This window comes from Dendronephthya gigantea, unplaced genomic scaffold (assembly GCF_004324835.1).
Source record: "Dendronephthya gigantea isolate DGI-Jeju-01 unplaced genomic scaffold, DenGig_1.0 000104F, whole genome shotgun sequence".
NCBI classification, from domain to species: domain Eukaryota; kingdom Metazoa; phylum Cnidaria; class Anthozoa; order Malacalcyonacea; family Nephtheidae; genus Dendronephthya; species Dendronephthya gigantea.
In genome coordinates, this window is record NW_021163114.1 from 694,779 (window position 1) to 716,757 (window position 21,979).

Sequence of the window (21,979 nt, forward strand, 5' to 3'; positions counted from 1 at the left end):
CTATCCACGACATCATAAAACGAGGTTTATCTAATCTGAATCATTCAATGAAATTTTTCAATTGAATCGATACTGTAGTGTAAATACCAAAAAGTCCTCCAAAAGGGATGGTTGGCTTCATGTTTTTATCAAATCAAATATACCTGCTGTTTTGCATTCCACACCAGCGTCCTCCGCATGCGCGCAATCCTGATTGCCCCAACCTCCATGAGAACAGCTTGATATATTAAATTCTGTTCCAGTACAACTGACGTCGTCCAACCATATAGGCCCAGAACCAGAAGGAACCTTGTCTTCCGAAAGCGATTTAACAGCATCTGAATAACCAAGCTGACGACAAGCAACCCTGGCATCATTTATATCCCATTCATCATCGCAGATTGTTCCCCATTGTCCATTGTAGAAAACTTCAACACGACCTCTACCATTTGCACTCGATGGCCCTTGTAACCTCAATGATCCATCTTTATCTGAAATAGCTTGGAGGTAAATCGGCGAATATCAGTTAACCAATACGACTCATATCAATATAACAGCCGATTTTATAAATGAGGAGGTATATAGTATAAAACTAGTCTTGTCCCTAACTACAAATGAGTTGAACAATTTTTAGGTGCCAAAACTTTTTCTGAATAATGAATGATATTGTTATCTTATGTTACTATACGTGACGAAGTACTATACAAGTTTATAGCGATCTACACCTTTTGTAATGCATTCAACACCAGCGTCTTCAGAATGGCTGCAATCGTGAATTCCCCATCCTTGATGAGAACAACTTGTTAAATTTCTTTCTATTTCAGTACACGAGACTTCATCCAACAGTATTGGTCCAGAACCAGATGGAACTCGGCCGCCCTGAAGAGCTTTAAGAGCATCTGAATAGCCAAGCTGGCGACATGCAACTCTAGCATCTTCAATATCCCATCTATCATCACAGATTGTGCCCCACTGGCCATTGTAGAATACTTCAACACGACCATTTCCGTATGCACTCGAAGGTCCTCGTAACCTAAGTAATCCATCCTTTGGACGAACTTAAAGGAACAAGACGAATGTTAAATTTATTAATCAATCATTTACCCCTATGCTGGTTATAATTTGCCTTGATTGCAAGTCTTTGCAGGAGTTTTAATATCTTTTTTTAATTTTAGCCATTTATCACGCTGAATGCCAAACAAAACGTCGGTGAAAAAACTGCAGAATTGTAATAAACCTTAACCAGCAAAACACTACGCAACTTTCAGGATGCTTTTTCCACAGTGACATAAAATGAGAAGAACAGAGAAATATTTACGTATCGACGAAGATTTATGCATTTGGATGCCAATCAGAATGTTTAAAAATCTAACTTTTATAGATAGTGTTCACTACGATTTAGCGGCAATTGTACTAACCTGTTGTACTACATTCTACTCCAGCGTCTTCAGAGTGTGAGCAACCAGTATTACCCCATCTAGCGTAGGAACAGCTTGTTAGATTTTGTTCTCTACCTGTACAGTTGACGTGAGCTAACCAAACAGGTCCAAAAGATCCTGGAGGAACCAAGCCCGCACCAAGAGATCTCACTGCATCTGGATAACCAAGTTGACGACATACAACTCTGGCATCTTTGATATCCCATCCATCATCACAAATTGTCCCCCATAGTCGATTATGAAATACTTCAACACGACCTGTTCCATTTGCACTTAATGGGCCTTGTAACCTAATTGATCCATACGTTGATGAATCTTAAAAGAATGACAAGAACATTAAAGACAGAAAAGAAACTCTAATCATCTTTTTAATTAAAGGTTTCAATTGGAAGTTATGAGGTTGAGAAAAAGCAAAAATATTTTAAACAGCTTCACCTTCTCTAAAACATTCCACACCAGCGTCTTCGGAATGACTGCAATCATGCACTCGCCATCCTCGATGAGAACAATTTGCTAAACTTTGTTCTGTTCCATCACACGAGACTTCGTCTAAAAATATGGGTCCAAAACCATATGGAACCTGACCGCCTTGGAGATATCTTAAAGCACCTGAATATCCAAGTTGGCGACATACAACCTTGGCGGCATTCATATCCCATCCATCATCGCAGATTGTTCCCCATTCTCCATTGTGGAATACCTCTACACGACCTATTCCACGTGCATTCCCAGGACCTTGTAATCTCAGTATCGCAGGCTTAGTAACAACTTGAAGGAATAAGATGATTTGATAAATTTTATCATTCAGTCATCATTGAAAAGTTTAGCAATCAATAGTTTATGTACATTTTACACAAGTGGGACAAAAAAGTGGTGAAATACAGGAAGAAGCTGAAGCAACCAAACATAAAACGGTTGTTTGAAATAAAGAAGCAACTGTTGGATTCTCATTCTCACAAATACGTTAAATATATGAGATTTCGGTGGGCGAAATTACCTGTTGCACTACATTCTACTCCGGCGTCTTTAGAGTGTAAGCAGTCATTATTTCCCCATCCATTGTGAGGACAACTTCTTATATCCTGTTCTTGGCCGGTGCAACGGACTTTAGATAACATAACAGGTCCAGTGCCAGGAAGAACCTCTCCCCCAGGAATAGATCTGACTGCAAACGCATACCCAAGTTGACGACATACAACAGTAGCATCTATTATATCCCATTCATCATCACAGATTGTCCCCCATTGTCCTCTGTAGAACACTTCAACGCGACCTGTTCCATTGGCACTCAATTGGCCTTGTAACCTCAGTGCTAACGATTGATCCCAACTATCTGAAATTGAACACATAGATATGGTATGCATTTAAGTACTGGGGAAAAAGAATCTGTTGTTTAGTTTCATACTGAATGTTCACCTGAAACAATCTACGTAACGCATTTGGAAATTTGCAGCTGTATAATTGCAATATTAATCATGAAAAATAATAATTATTATCAATATAATTAAAAATATTATTCCTTTCATCACTGGCCCCAAAACTATATTTCCATAGAGTTTCATCTCCAGCTTTACCTGTACTCCTACATATTACTCCGGCGTCTTCAGAATGTGAGCAATCTTGATTTCCCAAACCGTTGTGGTAACACATTGCTATATTTCGTTCTTCTCCAGTACAGGCGACTTCATCCAACCAAATAGGCCCAGAACCAGTTGGAACACCGCCCGCTTGGAGTTCTTTGACGGCATCTGAAAAACCAAGCTGACGGCACACAACCCCAGCATCATCAAATCCCCAGCCATCATCACAGATTGTGCCCCACTGTCCGTCATAAAACACTTCAACGCGACCAATACCAGTAGCATTTAGTGGCCCCTGCAACCTAATTGGTAGATTCGCGTCTGCAACTGAAAATGAAGGATTATCGTTAATTCGTTACATGAAATTATGTATTTTAAGTTCACATATTTCATACTATGCACGATTTGCTTCACACCAAAAACACATAAAATCAGAAAATTTGTTTATGTTTTCAGTAATCCAATCAGAACAATTTTGAAGAGAATTTTTTGGGGACTATTAAATGAGAGAAAGTCTAAAACTAAGAGCATTCTTGGTGAAGGAAAGAAGAAATTCGATTTCATTTGTAACATTTCAAGACTTTTCTGAGATAAACGGAAAGGCAGAAAAGTAGTTCTCAAGTTCTGGTCACTGAAACGATTTACTGGAATGTGTAAGCTAAGGAAAACAACTTTTTATCAGAATTGTTAACAACGTATTGGCTGATCATGAAGAACAACTCGCAATAATGCTGACCTACATAAATGAATTTCAGGGAACCTCAGGAAAAAAGAATTTGTGCGTTTAATATCTGTGTCAGAAAAACCTCTCATTCGAACGTTTTTGACGCTACATTGAAGTTGCTTAACCAATTTTGTTCCTCCTTGGAAGAATTCATCGAATAAGATTAAATGTATATAATGAAACTAATTGAAGCTATTGCGGAAAAAGTCTAGAACAGCAGGTTTGCGAAAGGTATCGGGTAAAGAACAACTTTTTAAAAGATAAATCACGAATTTCTCTCAACCAGGATCAAGAGATTTTTTGTGGATGCATTTGGTTACAAAAATCTTACTCGACTAGGGTTGGAAGCAATCACCATCCGAATGACCGAAAAAAAATACTCCGCCACTATTAAAATTTCAAGGTGCTTAAATAACGATGCTAACCTTCAGATTCTTTCAAGGGGCGCATATTTTGAATTTCTAAAATACCTGGATGTTACTGTTGTAATTTGTTTTGTCTGCAGTAAAGCTTAAAAATAACGGATTGAAATTAAGTCTTCTTACATTGCCATTCAAAAGTTTCTTCTGTTGCTTTACCTGTTCTACTACATTTTACTCCAACGTCTTTAGAATGTGAGCAATCGCTTACTCCTAAACCATTATGATAACACTTTGCTATATTTTGCTCTTCTCCAGTACAAGCGACGTTATCTAACCAAATACGCCCAGAACTAGATGGAACCTGCCACCTAGCAAGTTTTCCGGCTACAACCGGATAACCTAGTTGACGACACACAACCCTAGCGTCCTCTAAATCCCAATTATTATCGCAGATTGTCCCCCACTCTCCATTGTGAAATACTTCGACACGACCGGTGCCGTTGGCACTCAATGGCCCTTGTAATCTGACTGGTAAATTCGGGTCTGCAAGAATTAGAAAGTTTAAAAACATTTTGTCGTATAATTTGCGAGAAGAAATTATAGTACCTTTTCTTCAAATAGAGAGCCGTGTAAAATTCAAAATACAAATTCAATTGCATATGTTTCCCCCCATTTCTTGCAAATCATAGTTTCACAACCAAAAGGTCCCAAATACACAACGTCGGCACTTTACCTTCGGTTGTACACTTAACTCCAGCGTCATTGTAATGTTCACACTGCTGATTTCCCCATCCATTATGAGAGCAATTTGTTATATTTGGTTCTTCTCCAGAACAAGCGACATCAGATAACCATATTCGCCCAGTACCAAATGGAGCATCGCCTCGAAGTGCATTTAAGGCGTCTAAATAGCCAAGTTGGCGGCATACCACCCTGGCATCTCTGAAATCCCAACCACTATCACAAATTGTTCCCCATTCTCCATTGTACAGTACTTCAACACGACCTGTTCCATTTGCACTCGATGGCCCCTGTAACCTCAATGTCACAGGCTTATCTGCAAGAACTTTAAAGTATTTGCGGATATATCAGGTCAGCGATGGTATAGTTAACTATAAGCTAAGTTGATATCAATTAAAAATTAATGGTAATGGAGCTCAGTAGACAGTGGAAACTTCATATACAGAAAAATGCAAATCATTCTGCAGGTAGTGTGAACGGTTTACCGTGACGACAGATGGATTTGAACCGGTATTGTGCAGAAGAGGCAAAAGTGGAGCAGTTGTTTGAAAACTGCATTTTCAGAAATTCAAGTCATATATATGATTGCATATTAATGATATTATGGCATAGGAAGCCCAGAAAAATGAGTCGGCCATTTGACTATACAACTAGTGACGTAACTTACTATATATTATTGGGAAGGAAGAAAACTCTCGCCTCATTTTTCAACATATTCACAAATTAAAACACAAATTACTATAGTAAAACGGCACGTCGGCTGCTAAATGCCTACCGTAGGTTTAAGTTGAATAATCAAACTATACTTTCATAACAAAATTAATGCTGAATTCAAAGAAAAGCGCTGGAAAAACGTACACAAATTTTGTAAATTTGCCGAAATTTTCGTGAATACATGCGGGATGTAAGTACCTACCCAAAATGGCGGCGGCGGAATAATCTGATTGGTCGAGAAAGGTAAACAAAGAATGATCGACCAATTAGATTTTTCTGCCGGCCGCCATTTTGGGTAGGTACTTACATCCCGCATGTATTCACGATTCAGCAAATTTACAAAGTTTGTGTACGTTTTTCCAGCGCTTTCTTTTGAATTCAGCATTATTTTTACTATGAAAGTATAGTTTGATTATTCAACTTAAACCTACGGTGGGCATTTAGCAGCCGACGTGCCGTTTTACTATAGTAATTTGTGTTTTAATTTGTGAATATGTTGAAAAATGAGGCGAGAGTTTCCTTCCTTCCCAATAATATAGTAAGTTACGTCACTAGTTGTATAGTCAAATGGCCGACTCATTTGTCTGAGCTTCCTATGATTATGGTGAGCAAGAAGAGTCTCCGTAGTAAACAAGATTACACCGTAGCCAAATCTATTGTGAATCCTCGTTTGACCAGAATTTGGGTTCACTAAAACATCTCCCTATACCCTTTTACTACAAATCACCTTTAGTTATCCTCGAGGCCATTTGATTGTAAACAATTCCTTGCAAAAATAAAAAATACTATACCCCATTTTTAAGTTAATAGAACCTTTGTGTGACGTAGAAATATTTACCTGAGTAAAGGCTGATAAAGTCGAAATTTACCGGAATAAAAGGGAGCAAAAAAGAGGGATTCTTTTTGGCTGCCTCAATTACCTGTTGTACTGCATTCCACTCCAGCGTCTTGAGAATGCGAGCAGGCATTATTTCCCCAACCATTATGAGAACAACTTGTTAGATTTTGTTCCCGGCCAGAACAACTGACGTAACTTAACCAAATAACTCCAGAAGATCCCGAAGGTACGTCGCCTCCAGTAAGAGGCCTAAATGCATCCGGGTAGCCAAGTTGACGACATGCAACCCTGGCATCATTTATATCCCAACCAAGTTCACAAATTGTCCCCCATAGTCCCCTATGGAATATTTCAACACGGCCTGTTCCATTTGCACTTGATGGCCCTCGTAACCTCAGTGTTTGCGATTGATTACCAGTAACTTCAAAATCTGTAATAATAAAAGATATGTATGTATGTTGTAGCAATTAATTGATTTTGAAGGAGCTAGGGTATCAATTCTTTATAATACAGATTTCAACTTTAAAACATATCACTACGTAAAAATATTTTGAAATGTATCTTTCTTCAGAGAATGAACATAAGCTAGAGTATTTGTTCACGCGAAACATAGGGAATTATAAAGTGGCATAACCACATAGGCAACAATTTAGGATTACGGCCAACGGGGGCGAATTTTATGGAAGGATATATTCACCTTGGGATACTTAAATAGATAAATATGCACAGACTTTCACATCCACAGTGAAATGTATTTTAAATAGTTTAAAAGGCAAGTTTTAATGCGAAAGGCATGCATCATGCAAAGCATGTGTAAAAAATAATCAGGTAAAGAAGTACATTCATGATATCGCAATTTGGCAGAATAGTGATGTCCCCGTAAGGGAAGGGCAGCGGGGTGAGTTTTCCCATATTTCTGGCGCCTTCTCCCAACCAAAATGGTTACACCTAGTTAGATTTTGTTCCCGGCCAGAACAGCCAACGTAAGTTGACCAAATAATTGCAGAAGAGCCAGAAGGTACGTCGCTTCGAGTGATAAGCTGTGTGAAAGAAACGTGTATTATATAGTATGGGACATACCTTTTGTTTGACATTCTACCCCAGCATCCTCCGAATGCCCGCAATTTTCATTGCCCCATCCTGGGTGAGAGCAGCTTAATATATTTAGTTCTTCACCAAAACAACCAACGTCGTCTAACCATATAGGTCCAGTACCGGAAGGAACCTGATCTCCAGAAAGCGATCTAACAGCATCTGAATAACCAAGCTGACGACAAACAACCCTGGCATCATTTGTATCCCATTCATCATCGCAGATTGTTCCCCATTGTCCATTGTAAAATACCTCAACACGTCCTCTTCCAATTATACTCAATGGCCCTTGCAACCTCAATGTCCCATATTTATCTGAAAGATCTTAAAAGAATATCTCGAGCTTAAGTTCACCAACACGATTCATGACAGAGTCACTAATAGCGAATTTTTCATGAACGGTTAAATTACAACTGTTTTATTTCTCGCATAAGAATCTAGTTAAAACTGACTGTCGGTTTAACAAAAAGAGAGATGAAAATTGAATGGAATTGCAAAATAAAATCGTGAAATATAGGGCATTTACTCGCTGGAACTAAGAGTCAAGTATTAGAACTTGTGTCCCTTATGTAAACTGTTGCACACACTGTGTTATTCACGGGTTCTGGACACGGAATTACTTACAAAAAAATTCTCTCTCATAAGCTCTCTCAACCTGACGTCAATCAACTCACTTGCAAATCGCTCAAATCCTTGTAACTGGTTAACAAGAATGAACGTAGTCAAAATGGGTAAAAAAGTTTTTAACGTTTTAAAAAATCACTATCACACAAATAACCTTATCTATCTTTGGAACAACCGGGTCCAGGACAACAAGGTGATAAAATTATAGTAAAGTGCCCGAATAATACAGAGCCCGCGTAATGTTTGACAAATTCAGTTGCATATATTTTCCTCCATTTGCTGAAAATCATGGTTCAACATCCCAAATATTCAAAATTGCTACTTTACCTTCTGTTGTGCATTTAACTCCAGCGTCTTCGTAATGTTCACACTGCTGATTTCCCCACCCATTATGAGAGCAATTTGTTATATTTGGTTCTTCTCCAGTACAAACGACATAAGATAACCATATTCGCCCAGTACCAGGTGGAGCATCGCCTCGAAGAGCATTAACGGCGTCTGGATAGCCAAGTTGTCGGCATACCACCCTGGCATCGCTGAAATCCCAACCTTTATCACAAATTGTTCCCCATTCTCCATTGTACAGTACTTCAACACGACCTGTTCCATTTGCACTCGATGGTCCCTGTAACCTTAGTGTAACAGCCTTATCTGCAAGAACTGAAAAGCATTTGCGGATATATCAGCTCAACGATGGTATAGTTATAAACTAAGTTGATTCCAAGTAAAAATTCTGTAAGCCTGTAAGGTATACTGCAGCTAATTGGCCAAGCTGATAAAACTTCATATACGAAAAATTGCAAATCAGTCTACAGGTAATGTGAACAGTTCGGTAAACCCTTTTGAAAGATTTCAGAAATTCAAGTCATACATATCACCGCATATTCAAATGTGAAACGTGGCATTACCTTTTTTTTATTATAGTAATTATGGTGAGCAAGGAGATTCTCCGTAGTAAACAAGATTTCTTTATTATGCCCTTGCCAAATCTGTTGTGAATGCATGTTTGCCCGGAATTTTGATTAAACAAAACATGATCTCCCTTGTAACTTTTTACGTCAAACACCGCTTTAATTATACTGGAGGCCATCTGGCTCTCAAAAATTCCTCGCAATAGGTAAGATATAATATAATATTATACCCCATTTCTAAATTAATGGCACTTTTATTGACGTGTAGAGAAACATTTACTTAGAATTATTAGTATAGAGGAATTTTAATGCAGCAATTTTTTCGGTTGCTTTACCTGTTGTACTGCATTCTACTCCAGCGTCTTGAGAATGCGAGCAGTCAGTTATTCCCCAACCATTGTTAGAACAACTTGTTAGATTTTGTTCCCGGCCAGAACAACGAACGTAACTTAACCAAATAACTCCAGAAGATCCCGAAGGTACGTCGCCTCCAGTAAGAGGCCTAAATGCATCCGGGTAGCCAAGTTGACGACATGCAACCCTAGCATCATTTATACCCCAACCATGTTCACAAATTGTTCCCCATATTCCTTTGTGGAATAATTCAACACGGCCTGTTCCATTTGCACTGAATGGCCCTCGTAACCTCAGTGTTTGCGATTGATTACCAGTAACTTCAAAATTTGTAATAATAGATACATGAATTTATGTTGTAGCCATAAATTGAAATTGAAAGAGCTAGGGAATCAAATTTTTGTAATAAAGATTCCAACTTTGAATCGTTTCACTCATGATATCGCATTTGGAAGAAAAGGGCTGTCCCCTTCCGGAATAGGCAGCGGGGTAACTTCCCTATTGTTCCGGCGCCACCTCTGCCTAACCAAAATGGTTACACCTTGTTAGCTTTTGTTCCCGGCCAGAACAACCGACGTAAGCTAACCAAATAATTCCAGAAGAGCCGGAAGGTGTGTCGGTTCGAGTCATAAGCTGTGTGAAAGAAACTCGCTGCGCGTCATGTCATGTTAACAGGTTAATGTAAAGACAATCGAATTAAACCTGCGTAACATGAATATATGAACATCGACCCCTACTTATCGTTTTAGCTACAAGAATATGAATGTGTGTTACTACTTATGGGACTACGATACCTTTTGTTTGACATTCTACCCCAGCATCCTCCGAATGCCCGCAATTTTCATTGCCCCATCCTGGGTGAGAGCAGCTTGATATACTTAGTTCTTCACCAAAACAACCAACGTCGTCTAACCATGTAGGTCCAGTACCGGAAGGAACCTGCCCTCCAGAAAGCGATCTAACAGCATCTGAATAACCAAGTTGACGACAAACAACCCTGGCATCATTTGTATCCCATTCATCATCGCAGATTGTTCCCCATTGTCCATTGTAAAATACCTCAACACGTCCTCTTCCAATTATACTCAATGGCCCTTGCAACCTCAATGTCCCATGTTTATCTGAAAGATCTTAAAAGAATATCTCGAGCTTAAGTTCACCAACACGATTCATGACAGAGTCACTAATAGCGAATTTTTCATGAACGGTTAAATTACAGCTGTGTGAGTTATGGAGAAAGCAACGTTTTATTTCTTACATAAGTAAGTCGGTTTAACAAAAAAAGAGATGAAAATTAAATAGAGTTGCAAAATAAAATCGTAAAATATAGGATATTTACTTCCTGGAACTAAGAGTCAAGTATTAGAACTTTTGTCCCTTATGTAAACGGTTGCACACCGTGTTACTCACGAGTTCTGGACAATGTAATTACTAAAAAAAATAAAATATTCCCTCTCAAGCCTCACCTCACCAAGGCCTCTCAACCTCAGGTCAATCCTCTCGATTGCAAATCGATATCCTTTAAATCCTTATGATTGGTTTACAAAAATGAGAGTACCTGTAAACGCTTAAAGTCGATCCCTATACTCTATCTAAATATCTAAAAGAAGAGCTTTAATTTTTTCTTGTTTTGTGCTATGATTTATTATGCGTTATCCAACCTCTACAAATACTTTTGTATCTGGAGCTTTACCTGTTGTTAAGCACTGCACACCAGCGTCTTCAGAATGGCTGCAATCGTGAATTCCCCATCCTTGATGAGAACAATTTGCTAAAATTCTTTCTATTCCAGTACACGAGACTTCGTCCAACAAAATAGGTCCAGAACCAGATGTAACTCCGCCGCCCCGAAGAGCTTCACGAGCATCTGGATAGCCAAGTTGTCGACATGCAACCCTTGCATCCTCCAAACCCCACCCGTCATCACATATTGTCCCCCACTCTCCTTCGTAGAATACTTCAACACGACCAGTACCATTCGCACTCAAAGGACCTTGTAACCTGAGTGAACCAGGCTTGGGAAGAACTTAAAGGAATAAGATGGAAAATTTAATGTTCACTCACGATCAACTATAAAAAAAACTGTAAGAAACATTATGCCATGCATGAGAGGCAAGGTATGTCTGAAAGAGGGAAACAAAAGGAAAAAACAAAATTTTTGAACTCATTTGAAAGACTACAATTTTAATGCAATATAAAATTTACGAGAGATAATTCAACTCGGCTTTAAAATTTTCTTTTGAGCATGCTTTCAAAATTCGTTTTTCAAAATTCTCAGCAATCTACGCATATAAATTCGTCTAAATGCGTCTAGCCACAGCTTTACCTGTCGTATTACAAACTACTCCAGCGTCCTCCGAATGTTTGCAATTCTGGTTACCCCATCCGCGGTGAGAACAACTTGTTATAACTTGTTCTTCTCCCGTACATATGACGTCGTCTAACCAAATGGGTCCAGAACCAGCAGGAATCTGCCCCCCTTGAAGTGGTCTGATTGCGTCAGAATAACCAAGTTGACGACATGCAACCCTGGCGTCATTTATATCCCACTCGTCGTCACAGATCGTCCCCCATTGTCCACCGTGGAGCACTTCAATGCGACCTGTTCCATTTTCACTCGATGGCCCTTGCAATCTTATTGATCCAGGCTTACCGGCAACAACTTAAAAGAAAATGAAAAGAAGTAGCAATTATTATCGACCATACAGTTAGCTATCTGATTTTAGTCGGCCGTTTTTTTACCTGCAGAACTGCATTCTACTCCGGCGTCTTCGTTGTGCTCGCAATCGCTATTTCCCCATCCATCATGCATGCATCTTCCTATGTTCTGTTCTTTCCCACTACAAACGACGTCATCTAACCATATCTGTCCAGAACCTGAAGGAACCTGGTCACCTTTAAGTGCTCTGACAGCAAGGGGATAGCCAAGTTGACGACATACAACTCTAGCATCTCTGATATTCCATCCATCATCGCAGATTGTCCCCCATTCACCATTGTGATATACTTCGACACGACCAGTACCGTTTCTACTTAATGGACCCTGTAGCCTGACCGTTACCCTCAAATCTGGAAGAAATATAACGACGATATGCGTTGGTAGGGTTGTTGAGGATTGTTAGTGACGAAGAATTTTTTTTAATAACAAAGGACTATCCTCTACCGAAACAGGCTTTAATAACAGTCGGAAGTTTTATGTCCAAGAGACACACATTAAGCCCTCCCCCCCCCTGCCCCGTTAAGCTGTCATACTTTGTTTTACATATCTATTCGTGTCTTTCGAAAGCACGAACGCTGGGATAATGCACGGAAATAATTTGGTGCAAAAAATGCAGTTTTCTAATTCAGGAACTTGCACTAGATTTTTGCTTTCATTTTTTGAAAAATTTATTACCAAGTGATGATAACTCATTGAAAGGAGGTGTTTGTTGAAATAACAAGTCATGCTGACAGGCTGTAATCTTGTAGAAATACTTTCTCAAATACATGATACTTAACACTCACAGATGTTTGTTTTGAACAAGATAAACATTTGAAAGTCCGAGGTTCTGTTTTTAAATTTGCTAATTTTGCTTGTGTGTCTAGTATCTTGTGTGTCTTGTATTCCCAAACTTCCTTTTTGGAATCAAATACAGCATCCGGAATAGAAGCACCAGCCATAAAATATTCTCGCCTGTGAGTAAGCGGAAATGAAATAGGGTGTATGAAATGTTAATATTATGAACTGACGAAATGTTCGCTGTTGTATGACTTATGACATGTTTATGGGTCACGTCGTGATATGTTTATTTCTGTAACATTTGAATCCAGCTATACAAATTACAAACGAATTCAACTGAATATGAATGTAATAATGAATATGGAATGTAAAAATGAATCCATAAATTTTATATAAAGATCTTATAAGGACTCACTCTCTGCACTATTGCTACAAAAATGATAGGCCGTCATAGGCGTACTTCATCATGAATGAACAATGCGTCCCTGATGGGATGGGATTATCCATGCCGTCTCACGATTCGCTCATTGTTTATCCACATGCATGGGTGGTAATTAATATTACGAACGGGGTTTTCCTCCTGGGCGTATGCAGATGTACGACGTTACTGATTACTACAACATGACAGGTTCTGATATTGTTCCAATTTGGTGTAATCATTCGCTGAGATATCGTTTAGATGTACTGTATTCAATTATTTTAGATTAACATACAATAAACAATCGAGGTGAGGTTCATCCCATCCCGAATACTACAGATAAAATTCATTAATCATTTACTTCTTATTGCATGTTACCTTTCACCTTTGATAAACAATAACCTAAGCGGGCGTTTATAATAACGTTTGATTTGTTGTAAAGTTTTAACGAAGTCTAAACGTATAAAATTAAATACCTCGTCAAATTTTTTTTTGAAAATTCCATTTACTCTAAGTATTTGGTAAATTTTCCCAAAGTGTATGTATTTCACACAATTAAATTTGTCACAGAACGAACTTGTTATTTGTTCATAACTAATGCTGTTTGCTAAACGCCTAAAAGATATATTCTGATGTGGTCGACATGCATTCATTAGTAATTAACTGTAATTTTATGTAGCTACTTTATAACTCAATAATGAATTATCTGAGTATACCTGGGGGGATGTGTGGTGATAGGGTCGCAGCTCCTCGCAAGAATGATTTTAAATGGCTGAACTTTATAATACATTTCTGTTTCAACCAATAGCATAGCTTTGTTCTTTAGAAAGCTGCGACATGTCCCGTTAATGCGCCGTTTCAAATATCACTTAATTCCAAGAATTCAGCTTATATCTTGTGAAAATCAATTAGCCCTATTATAAATTATGTCAACTTTCCTTGCACTCTTCCATCTTCACTTGCACAGATCTTGTTTAATTAAACACTCGATGCACTTGCACTAATCTAGTTATCTTTAATTTGTTTTTGAATATGAAATATAACCGACATAGCACGCTTTTTTTTATATTTAATTAAAAAGTCCTGAAGAGGCTGTATTGTAATGTATACAACAAAAGGTGAACGTAACGTATCTGTTCTCGAGTTAAACGCTTTGTGTAGGCGCATATGGTGTATAGTATAACTACCCAGCATACCTGAATTCTGGGCAGCCAAAAGGGTGAGGCCACCTGGTGTATGTAACACTTGATCATGTTACCAATCGGTGCCAAGTTCGTGTCAAGGTTGCATGTGTATTCCAGATAAAAAGAACTTCAAATCTGCTCTTCTAGCATGATATAAAATGCAGAGCTTTGTAAAGATTCTACATAAAGGCTACATGCACACGAGCGTCGTTTTCTAGCGTTTTCAAAATTGGTTTTGTCTATTTTATTGTCTAAGACGGTACAAGCAGAAATTTTCCGTAGTTCTTGCGAGAAGGGAATTCGATACCACGCAAACAACTCGCAAGTTACCCTTGTGGTCGTTAGTTCAACTTGGCTATATAGCCTAGAGTAAATCAATGCGCCCGACTTTGCTATGGGTGACTAGGTATCTGGACAATTACCAGGCTAAAGTAAATGCATTTAACTAGCGACAGCCACTAGCTGCTTACGCGACGCATTGCTGCAAAACATCTCTGCATAAATATTCCTGTAATTTGCATCCATTTAATATATGTTCAGCATTTTTCTTATAATTTGGGACTAAACTTAGTCGGGTCATGTATACAACCGAATGTTTAGTATGTTCGGCAACTTTGTTTTCATTTTAATGAAATAAGTTATGCAACGAAAACAAAGGATAGTTTGTTTGGCTGGTCGATATGCTCAGTATTTTTTAAGATTTGAATCAAAGACTTCCGAGAATCTCTTCCCAAGTTCCCGTTTAGGACCTTTTTGGTTGTTTTCAGGAATCTACTGATCAAACTACAATCCGAGACGGGATATGTGAAACACTTGTTTGCGTGTGAGATCTGAACCGGAATTAATCGCTTTTACCGAAAGGATTTGGTTCGGTCGGATGAATAATCCATTCTAGAAGCGATATTCGTGATTTTTTTGGAGGGATGCAAGTAGCCACGTACGTGATAAGCACTGCTCTTGATTATAATCTCTCGTTGGTGACATATAGCATAGTTATTTAGCTACATTATTTCTAGTTATTAAACACTCTCCTGTACGCGAACGATTTCAAGAGTCTAAAGAACCAGGTAATCACGGAGTACAAGCGACTGATCTTCAAACGCCTCTCACTGGAGTAACTGGCTTTGTCTTTAACGACGTGATCGACACAACGTTTTCTATCAATTATTTTAATACATTACCGCGTAGCTACCTCATTTAGAAACGAATATTTAAACTGGGTAAATATTAACGATACACTTATTGTGTTTAAATCCATATCTTGAGTTCTCCAGGAACTTTGGCCAATTTCATTCGCTTCCCAGGAAAGAAATTTGCGTCAAACTTACCTTGACACTGGCATGTGACAAGAATTAACCCAGCCAACACGCAATTTATGAAAATATTGTTAGACATCTTGCTGCAGTAGATCCAACTGTTAGTCCATACAGCAACCCCAGAAATTAAGTATACAAAAATAACGGCACTTCAAACGGCGGTTTCGTCTACGTTTACAATGCGAAGCCCGAATATCAAGTCGAGATATATGCAGGAGCCAAGTAACTAGACAATTTGCCTAAACTTGGAAAAATATAAAGGCCATACGGGTGTACTGATGGACATTTGATCTCTTAACCCCTTTTCAGTCAATGCATTTCCGCAGTGCGAATTTGAAACCTTATATGAGAGCGAGCCATCAGATAATTCAGATGGTGCACAGGCTATACTTGAAATTGTAATACGATTGTATTTCAGGCTATGCACAGGCTAAATATTTAATGAATTTACGACATTTTACGAAAAAAATACCATGTACATAGTATATGTTTGAGTGCGCGTCAGTTATAGCGGGCTACTTCTGGTTTGATCAAAAATGGCTCATTGCTATTCTTATCCTAAAAATTGATCTCAGACTTTCAGTAGACTATCCCGTGGCTTCACTGACTTGTTTATCTCGTTTTATTTGGAAGCGCTTGCTTTCGTATTAAAGCGGTTCTTCCCATCCCAGCTCGAGTTACATCTCGAAGCCTCGCGAGTTCTTGCCGCCGGCTTCCACGCGCCTCCACGCGCTACAGATCGCGGTTGCATTCAAAGGGTTCTGAGATTGTTGTATCTCGAGAGTATACGCGAGTTCTTCCAGCTGTTGCCAGGTGAAGGCTCTGAACTGACGTCTGACAAAGATGATTTTTGTTGATACGATAGTAGCATGGCTGCTGTTTCTGCTTTTATGAGTATGACCCATATATCTTCAGAAAATCGTATTGCATGTGCATTACAGCGCTGCAAGCCCGACATTGAAAGCCCGCGGTTATCAATTGTCATATAAACACAGTGAAGAAGAAAAAAACAACACTTCAATTGAAAAACGTTTAATTATCACTTCGCTAACAGTGTTGTATATCAGTTATTGTTTAGATACAGAGATATACTCTTATAATTCCTTATGTGTTTATATAGAAAAGTGTATTGACTGCCAATTAATTGTGCGCAAGAATTGACGTCTCACGAGTTTGCTACTAGCAACTTTGTGTATCGTGAAAGTTGTTTCAGGGCAGTTGTCTCACCCCGGATTAGAAAAATATCAAGCGGTATCAAGATGACTAAACTACGAAATGCATTAATTGTGTATACACGAGTAACACGACCCACGTATCATTGGCAAATATATATAAACTTAGAAATGACTTAGTCAATTAAGAATTCTTTCATCAGCTTACGGATATGGGTCGTTTAAATTAGCTTTTCTCGCGATGACGAATACGCTGCCATTTTTTTTTCGAAATCGTAAGGGTAAGAAGACCTCATCACTGCGGCTGTCTTTAATTTTAGCCCCTCATTTTTTCTTCAAATGGTCTATTGCCTCTAAAAAAGGCTTTTTATATTGTTATTATCGTTTAAACTCGTTTAAGAAAATTGAAAGTACCCCAAAAATGGCGGATATTCGTCGCGTGAGAATTCGAAAGGCTAATTGCACATAATTAATTCTGCGTAGGAGGTTGCTTAACCCATACAACTAACAGGCGAATATTACAAATTTTGAAAAACACGAATTGTCCTCCTAAATTGAAATTAGACTGAGATTTAATATCTACAAGGAACGAAGTCATTCGAATTACTTAAATAAAATATTATCCAATTCAAGATACGCACATTTTAATCTTGTATTCTGGTCATCGATGTCAATTAATGATTCGTGGTGTTGTTCTATTTCTGGCAATTTCCCGGTCCAAGGATTGTGGTGCTAGACGGAAATAAGAGCGATAGTTATTCGGGCCAAAGCTTCACACAACCGGTTATAATCTACATGCAGATATATTTTTTGTTCTGTACTGCGGATGTAACATTCCCTTGACAATATTCCCCAGTTACAATTGCATTTTTCTTGCAACTTGCAATGCAATTCTTCTTTCGAGAGATGTAAATTTGGCAACTACCAAACTTTTTAAACTCCATGTCTTTATTACACTCAATGGCGTTTCTTACAATAACATTTTACATTTTTTTAATTTTTTTAACTACATAAAGGGAAAATGACCTCGTTCTTGAAATACCTAATTTATTTTGTAATTCGTGCAATATTTCGTACAAATTCTGAAGAGGACAACATATAATTAATGTCCAGGGGCGCCGGAATATCGATAATAACGGGGGCAGATATTCATATATTCGTGTTCGCAGATCGTAAAAACAATCGATTTCAAAAGGAGTTAATAATGCAGAACACGAATATATGAATATCTGCCCCCGTTATTATCGATATTCCGGCGCCCCTGTTATAATATCGCAGAGCAGCCGTGTATCCAGTGTCGTGTATTTAAGTTCAAAATGTTCAGATAAAAGATAACCGTTTTTACAAATGACCCTGGAAAGATGTTGGAATACAAAAGCCGATTTTCTGTTGCTTCACCTCTTTCTTTACATTGTTAACCAACGTCTTCAAAATGTGAACAATCGTGTGCTCCTAAACCATCAGTATGGTAACAAATTCCCATAATTACAATTAAGATGGTCTTCTCAAATTTAACTGGCAAATGGACAGTAAAAGTGAAAAAGACTTTTCGATTGTTTTACCTGTTGTACTACATTCTACCCCAGCGTCTCTATAATGCGGGCAAGCATTTTTCCCCCAACCATCATGTAAACAACTTGTTAGACTTCGTTCTTCGCCTGCACAATCGACGTTAGACAGCCAAATCAGACCTGAATATCCCGAAGGGACCTCTCCCCCAGGAATATATCTTACTGCATCAGGATAACCAAGTTGACGACATGCAACTCTAGCGTCTTTTAAATCCCATCCAGCATCACAGATTGTCCCCCACAGTCCAGCGTAGAATATTTCAACACGACCTGTTCCATGCCCACTCAATGGCCCTTGTAGCCTTAGTGTTTGCAATGGATTCTCTGTACTTCCTATAAAAGAACAACAATTTTGTTTACCTCTCAACTCGGGAGTGTAACAAATATGTGTAATGAAGACATGTGGTCCCATTTTATGCAGTTGTTCAAGAAACTAAAACGAAGACGCTATATGAAGCTATTTTTCGCCTAGATTATGCATATTTATTCATATTTAAATCAATCCGCAAAACTGCAACTTTATATTTTTTAAGTCTTTGTCAGATAAATGTGCTTCGGGAGCCTAATTTACCTGTAGTAATGCAATGCACGCCAGCGTCCTCGGCATGACTGCAGTCATGATTTGTCCACCCCTGATTAGAACAGCTTGCCAAATATGTTTCTTTTCCAGTGCATGATACATCATCTAACAATATCGGTCCCGAACCAGATAAAACATCGCCACCTCGAAGGTGTCTAAAAGCACCGGAATAACCAAGCTGTCGACATACCACCTTAGCATCATTTATATCCCAGTAGTCATCGCAAATTGTTCCCCATTGTCCAATTAAGAATATCTCTACACGACCTATTCCGAATGCCTTCCAAGGACCTTGTAATCTTAGTGGGCCAGGCTTTCTAACAGCTTAAAGAAAGAAGATAATTATATTTGACATGGTCAATCATCAAATATGATGGTTGGATCTTAACATTTTAAACAACCACACGTGGAACGGTTGTTTGAAAATAGTTAGGGAAAAAATAAACCTTCACTATGCAGTTTCTTAAAAGCATGCCAATTTTTGGGTTGCTTTTTAGTTACCTCTTTTACTACATTCTACTCCAGCATCGCGATAATGGGGGCAGACATTATTTCCCCATCCATTATGAAGACAACTTGTTATATTTTGTTCTTGGCCAGTACAATCCACGGAAGATAACATAACAGGTCCATCGCCAGATGGAACTCCCCTCCAGGAATAAATCTGACTGCATCCGCATACCCAAGTTGACGACAGACCACCCCAGCATCTTCGTTATCCCATCCATCATCGCAGATTGTCCCCCATTCTCCATTGTAGAATATTTCAATACGACCTATTCCTTTTGCACTCAATGGCCCTTGTAACCTCAGCGTTTCCGATAGATTCCCAGTGCAGCTGTTTGGAAGAACATTCGAAATGTCGTAGCAGCACTTTGAACTGTCGGGGCAGGGACGTAACTAGCGCGATAATATTGGTGTGCATACTCATATATTCAGTTCTGCCAGACGGATTTCTGCAAACGCCAAAAATAATTTTGTCATGAAGAATGAGTATATGGATATGGATATGCACCCACCACAATTATCGTGTCTAGTTACGACTTGGGAGTGGAAAAATTAATAAAGACAGATGATAGTATGGTATGGGAACTTGTACGTAGAAGCGGACGCCTGAGAAGCAATTTTCCTGATTACTTCGCCCATATCTGATAATATACTAACAAGTTTCTCGTTGTCTCTTGCCATACCTAAATACAGCTTTATGCTTTTTAATCTTTGCCTGATTTGCGTTTTTCTGGAGCTTAATTTACCTGTATTAATGCAATGCACGCCAGCGTCCTGGACATGACTGCAGTCATGTTTTTCCCAGCCCTGATGAGAACAGCTTTGCAAATATGGTTCTATACCAGTACACGAGACTTCATCCAAAAAGATTTTTCCAGAACCAGACAAAACTTGTTTACCTCCTAGAGATTCGAGAGCACCTGAATAACCAAGCTGGCGACAAACCACCTTAGCATCATTTATATCCCATTCATCATCGCAAATGGTTCCCCATTGTCCATGGTAGAATACTTCAACACGACCTATTCCATAAGCACCCATAGGACCTTGTAATCTCAGTGGCACAGGCTTTGTATCAACTTAAAAAGAAGAAGACGAAATCAAACATTTTGAAAATTTTGGGAATCATTAGTGTGTAGATTTTAATATTTTAAACGACGAAACGTGGAACAGTTGTTTAAAAATAGTTAAAACGAAGATAAACTTTTTCCAGAGTCTGAAAAACAGGCGATTTTTCGATTGCTTAACACCTGTTTTACTACATTCAACTCCAGCATCTTGAGAGTGTGAGCAGTAATTATTTCCCCATCCTTCACTAGGGCAACTTGTTATATTTTGTTCTTGCCCAGTACATCGGACGTAAGATAACAATACAGGTCCAGTGCCAGATGGAACTTGTTCCCCAGAAAGGGATCTCACTGCAACCGCATATCCAAGTTGACGACATGCCACCCAAGCATCTTTGAAATCCCATCCAAGATCACAGATTGTCCCCCATAGTCCAGCGTAGTATACTTCAACACGGCCTGTTCCATTTGCACTCAGTGGCCCTTTTAACCTCAATGTTTGCGATGGACTCCCAGAATCTAAAATAGAATGTCTACATGAATATTAATATGTCATAGCGATGCATTGAAGTAAAAATAGTAACAAGGAAAAATATACTTGAATGTATAAAATATACATTACTAGTGAGGTTAAAATGTCAAATCAAAAAGGCACCTAGTTTTACTGGAATGGAATTTTTATATGGTTGCGTAAAGGAATGGTGGAAAGAAAGCTATGCTATGCATCATATTTATGATGGTGGATTAAATCATCTAAAACTCTCAAACTTATTCGACTTACTCATTTTCAGGTTAATCATTTATCTGAAAATCTATCTTAAGGACAGTTAGCTAGGAAATATTCGCCATCATCCATTTTTATCTGGAGCTTTACCTGTTGTATTAATACATTGAACGCCGGCGTCTTCCAAATGAGAAATACAATCATAATTTCCCCAACCCTTATGATTGCAACTTTGTATAGTTTTTCTGTTCCATTACACGAGACACCATCTAACCATGTAGGCCCAGGACCGTTAGGAACCTGGCTCCCAGGTAGAGATCTGGCCGCACCTCTGTAACCAAGTTGACGACATACAACATTAGCATCGTTTATATCCCATTCATTGTCGCAGATTGTTCCCCATTCTCCTTTGTAGAATACTTCAACACGACCAATTCCACTTGCACTCAGACGTCCTTGCAACCTCAGTGGCCCATCCTTTGCATGATTAGTAGCTGCAAATTAAATGAAGTTCAATATCATAGGCAAGAACAAATATTGAAAAAGAACTTGTTCTGGAAACCCTAAAGGACTGAACTCACGT

At 38.6% G+C, this 21,979-nt stretch overlaps 2 protein-coding genes across 2 annotated transcripts in view; both read right to left on the reverse strand.

Annotated features, from left to right (window-relative positions):
* Nucleotides 1-276: 276 nt before the first annotated feature.
* Nucleotides 277-4,172, reverse strand: LOC114534675 (deleted in malignant brain tumors 1 protein-like; the record flags this gene model as incomplete). The annotated part of the gene is made up of 7 exons (XM_028556149.1): nt 4,148-4,172; nt 2,993-3,325; nt 2,416-2,751; nt 1,854-2,186; nt 1,398-1,733; nt 705-1,037; nt 277-479 (listed from the first exon to the last, which is right to left on the reverse strand). Coding segments are annotated over exons 1-7 (1,899 nt in total), but the record flags the coding sequence as incomplete, so codon positions are not given.
* A 595-nt stretch (nt 4,173-4,767) lies between these two features.
* The window catches only part of LOC114534676 (deleted in malignant brain tumors 1 protein-like), a 61,179-nt gene continuing 43,967 nt past the window's right edge, over nt 4,768-21,979 (reverse strand). Inside the window, exons 15-16 of the mRNA XM_028556150.1 lie at nt 6,460-6,807; nt 4,768-5,150 (exon numbers count right to left, since the gene is read on the reverse strand). Of these exons, the coding sequence (XP_028411951.1) occupies nt 4,768-5,150; nt 6,460-6,807 (731 nt within the window). The remainder of the gene's footprint in view (nt 5,151-6,459; nt 6,808-21,979) is intronic.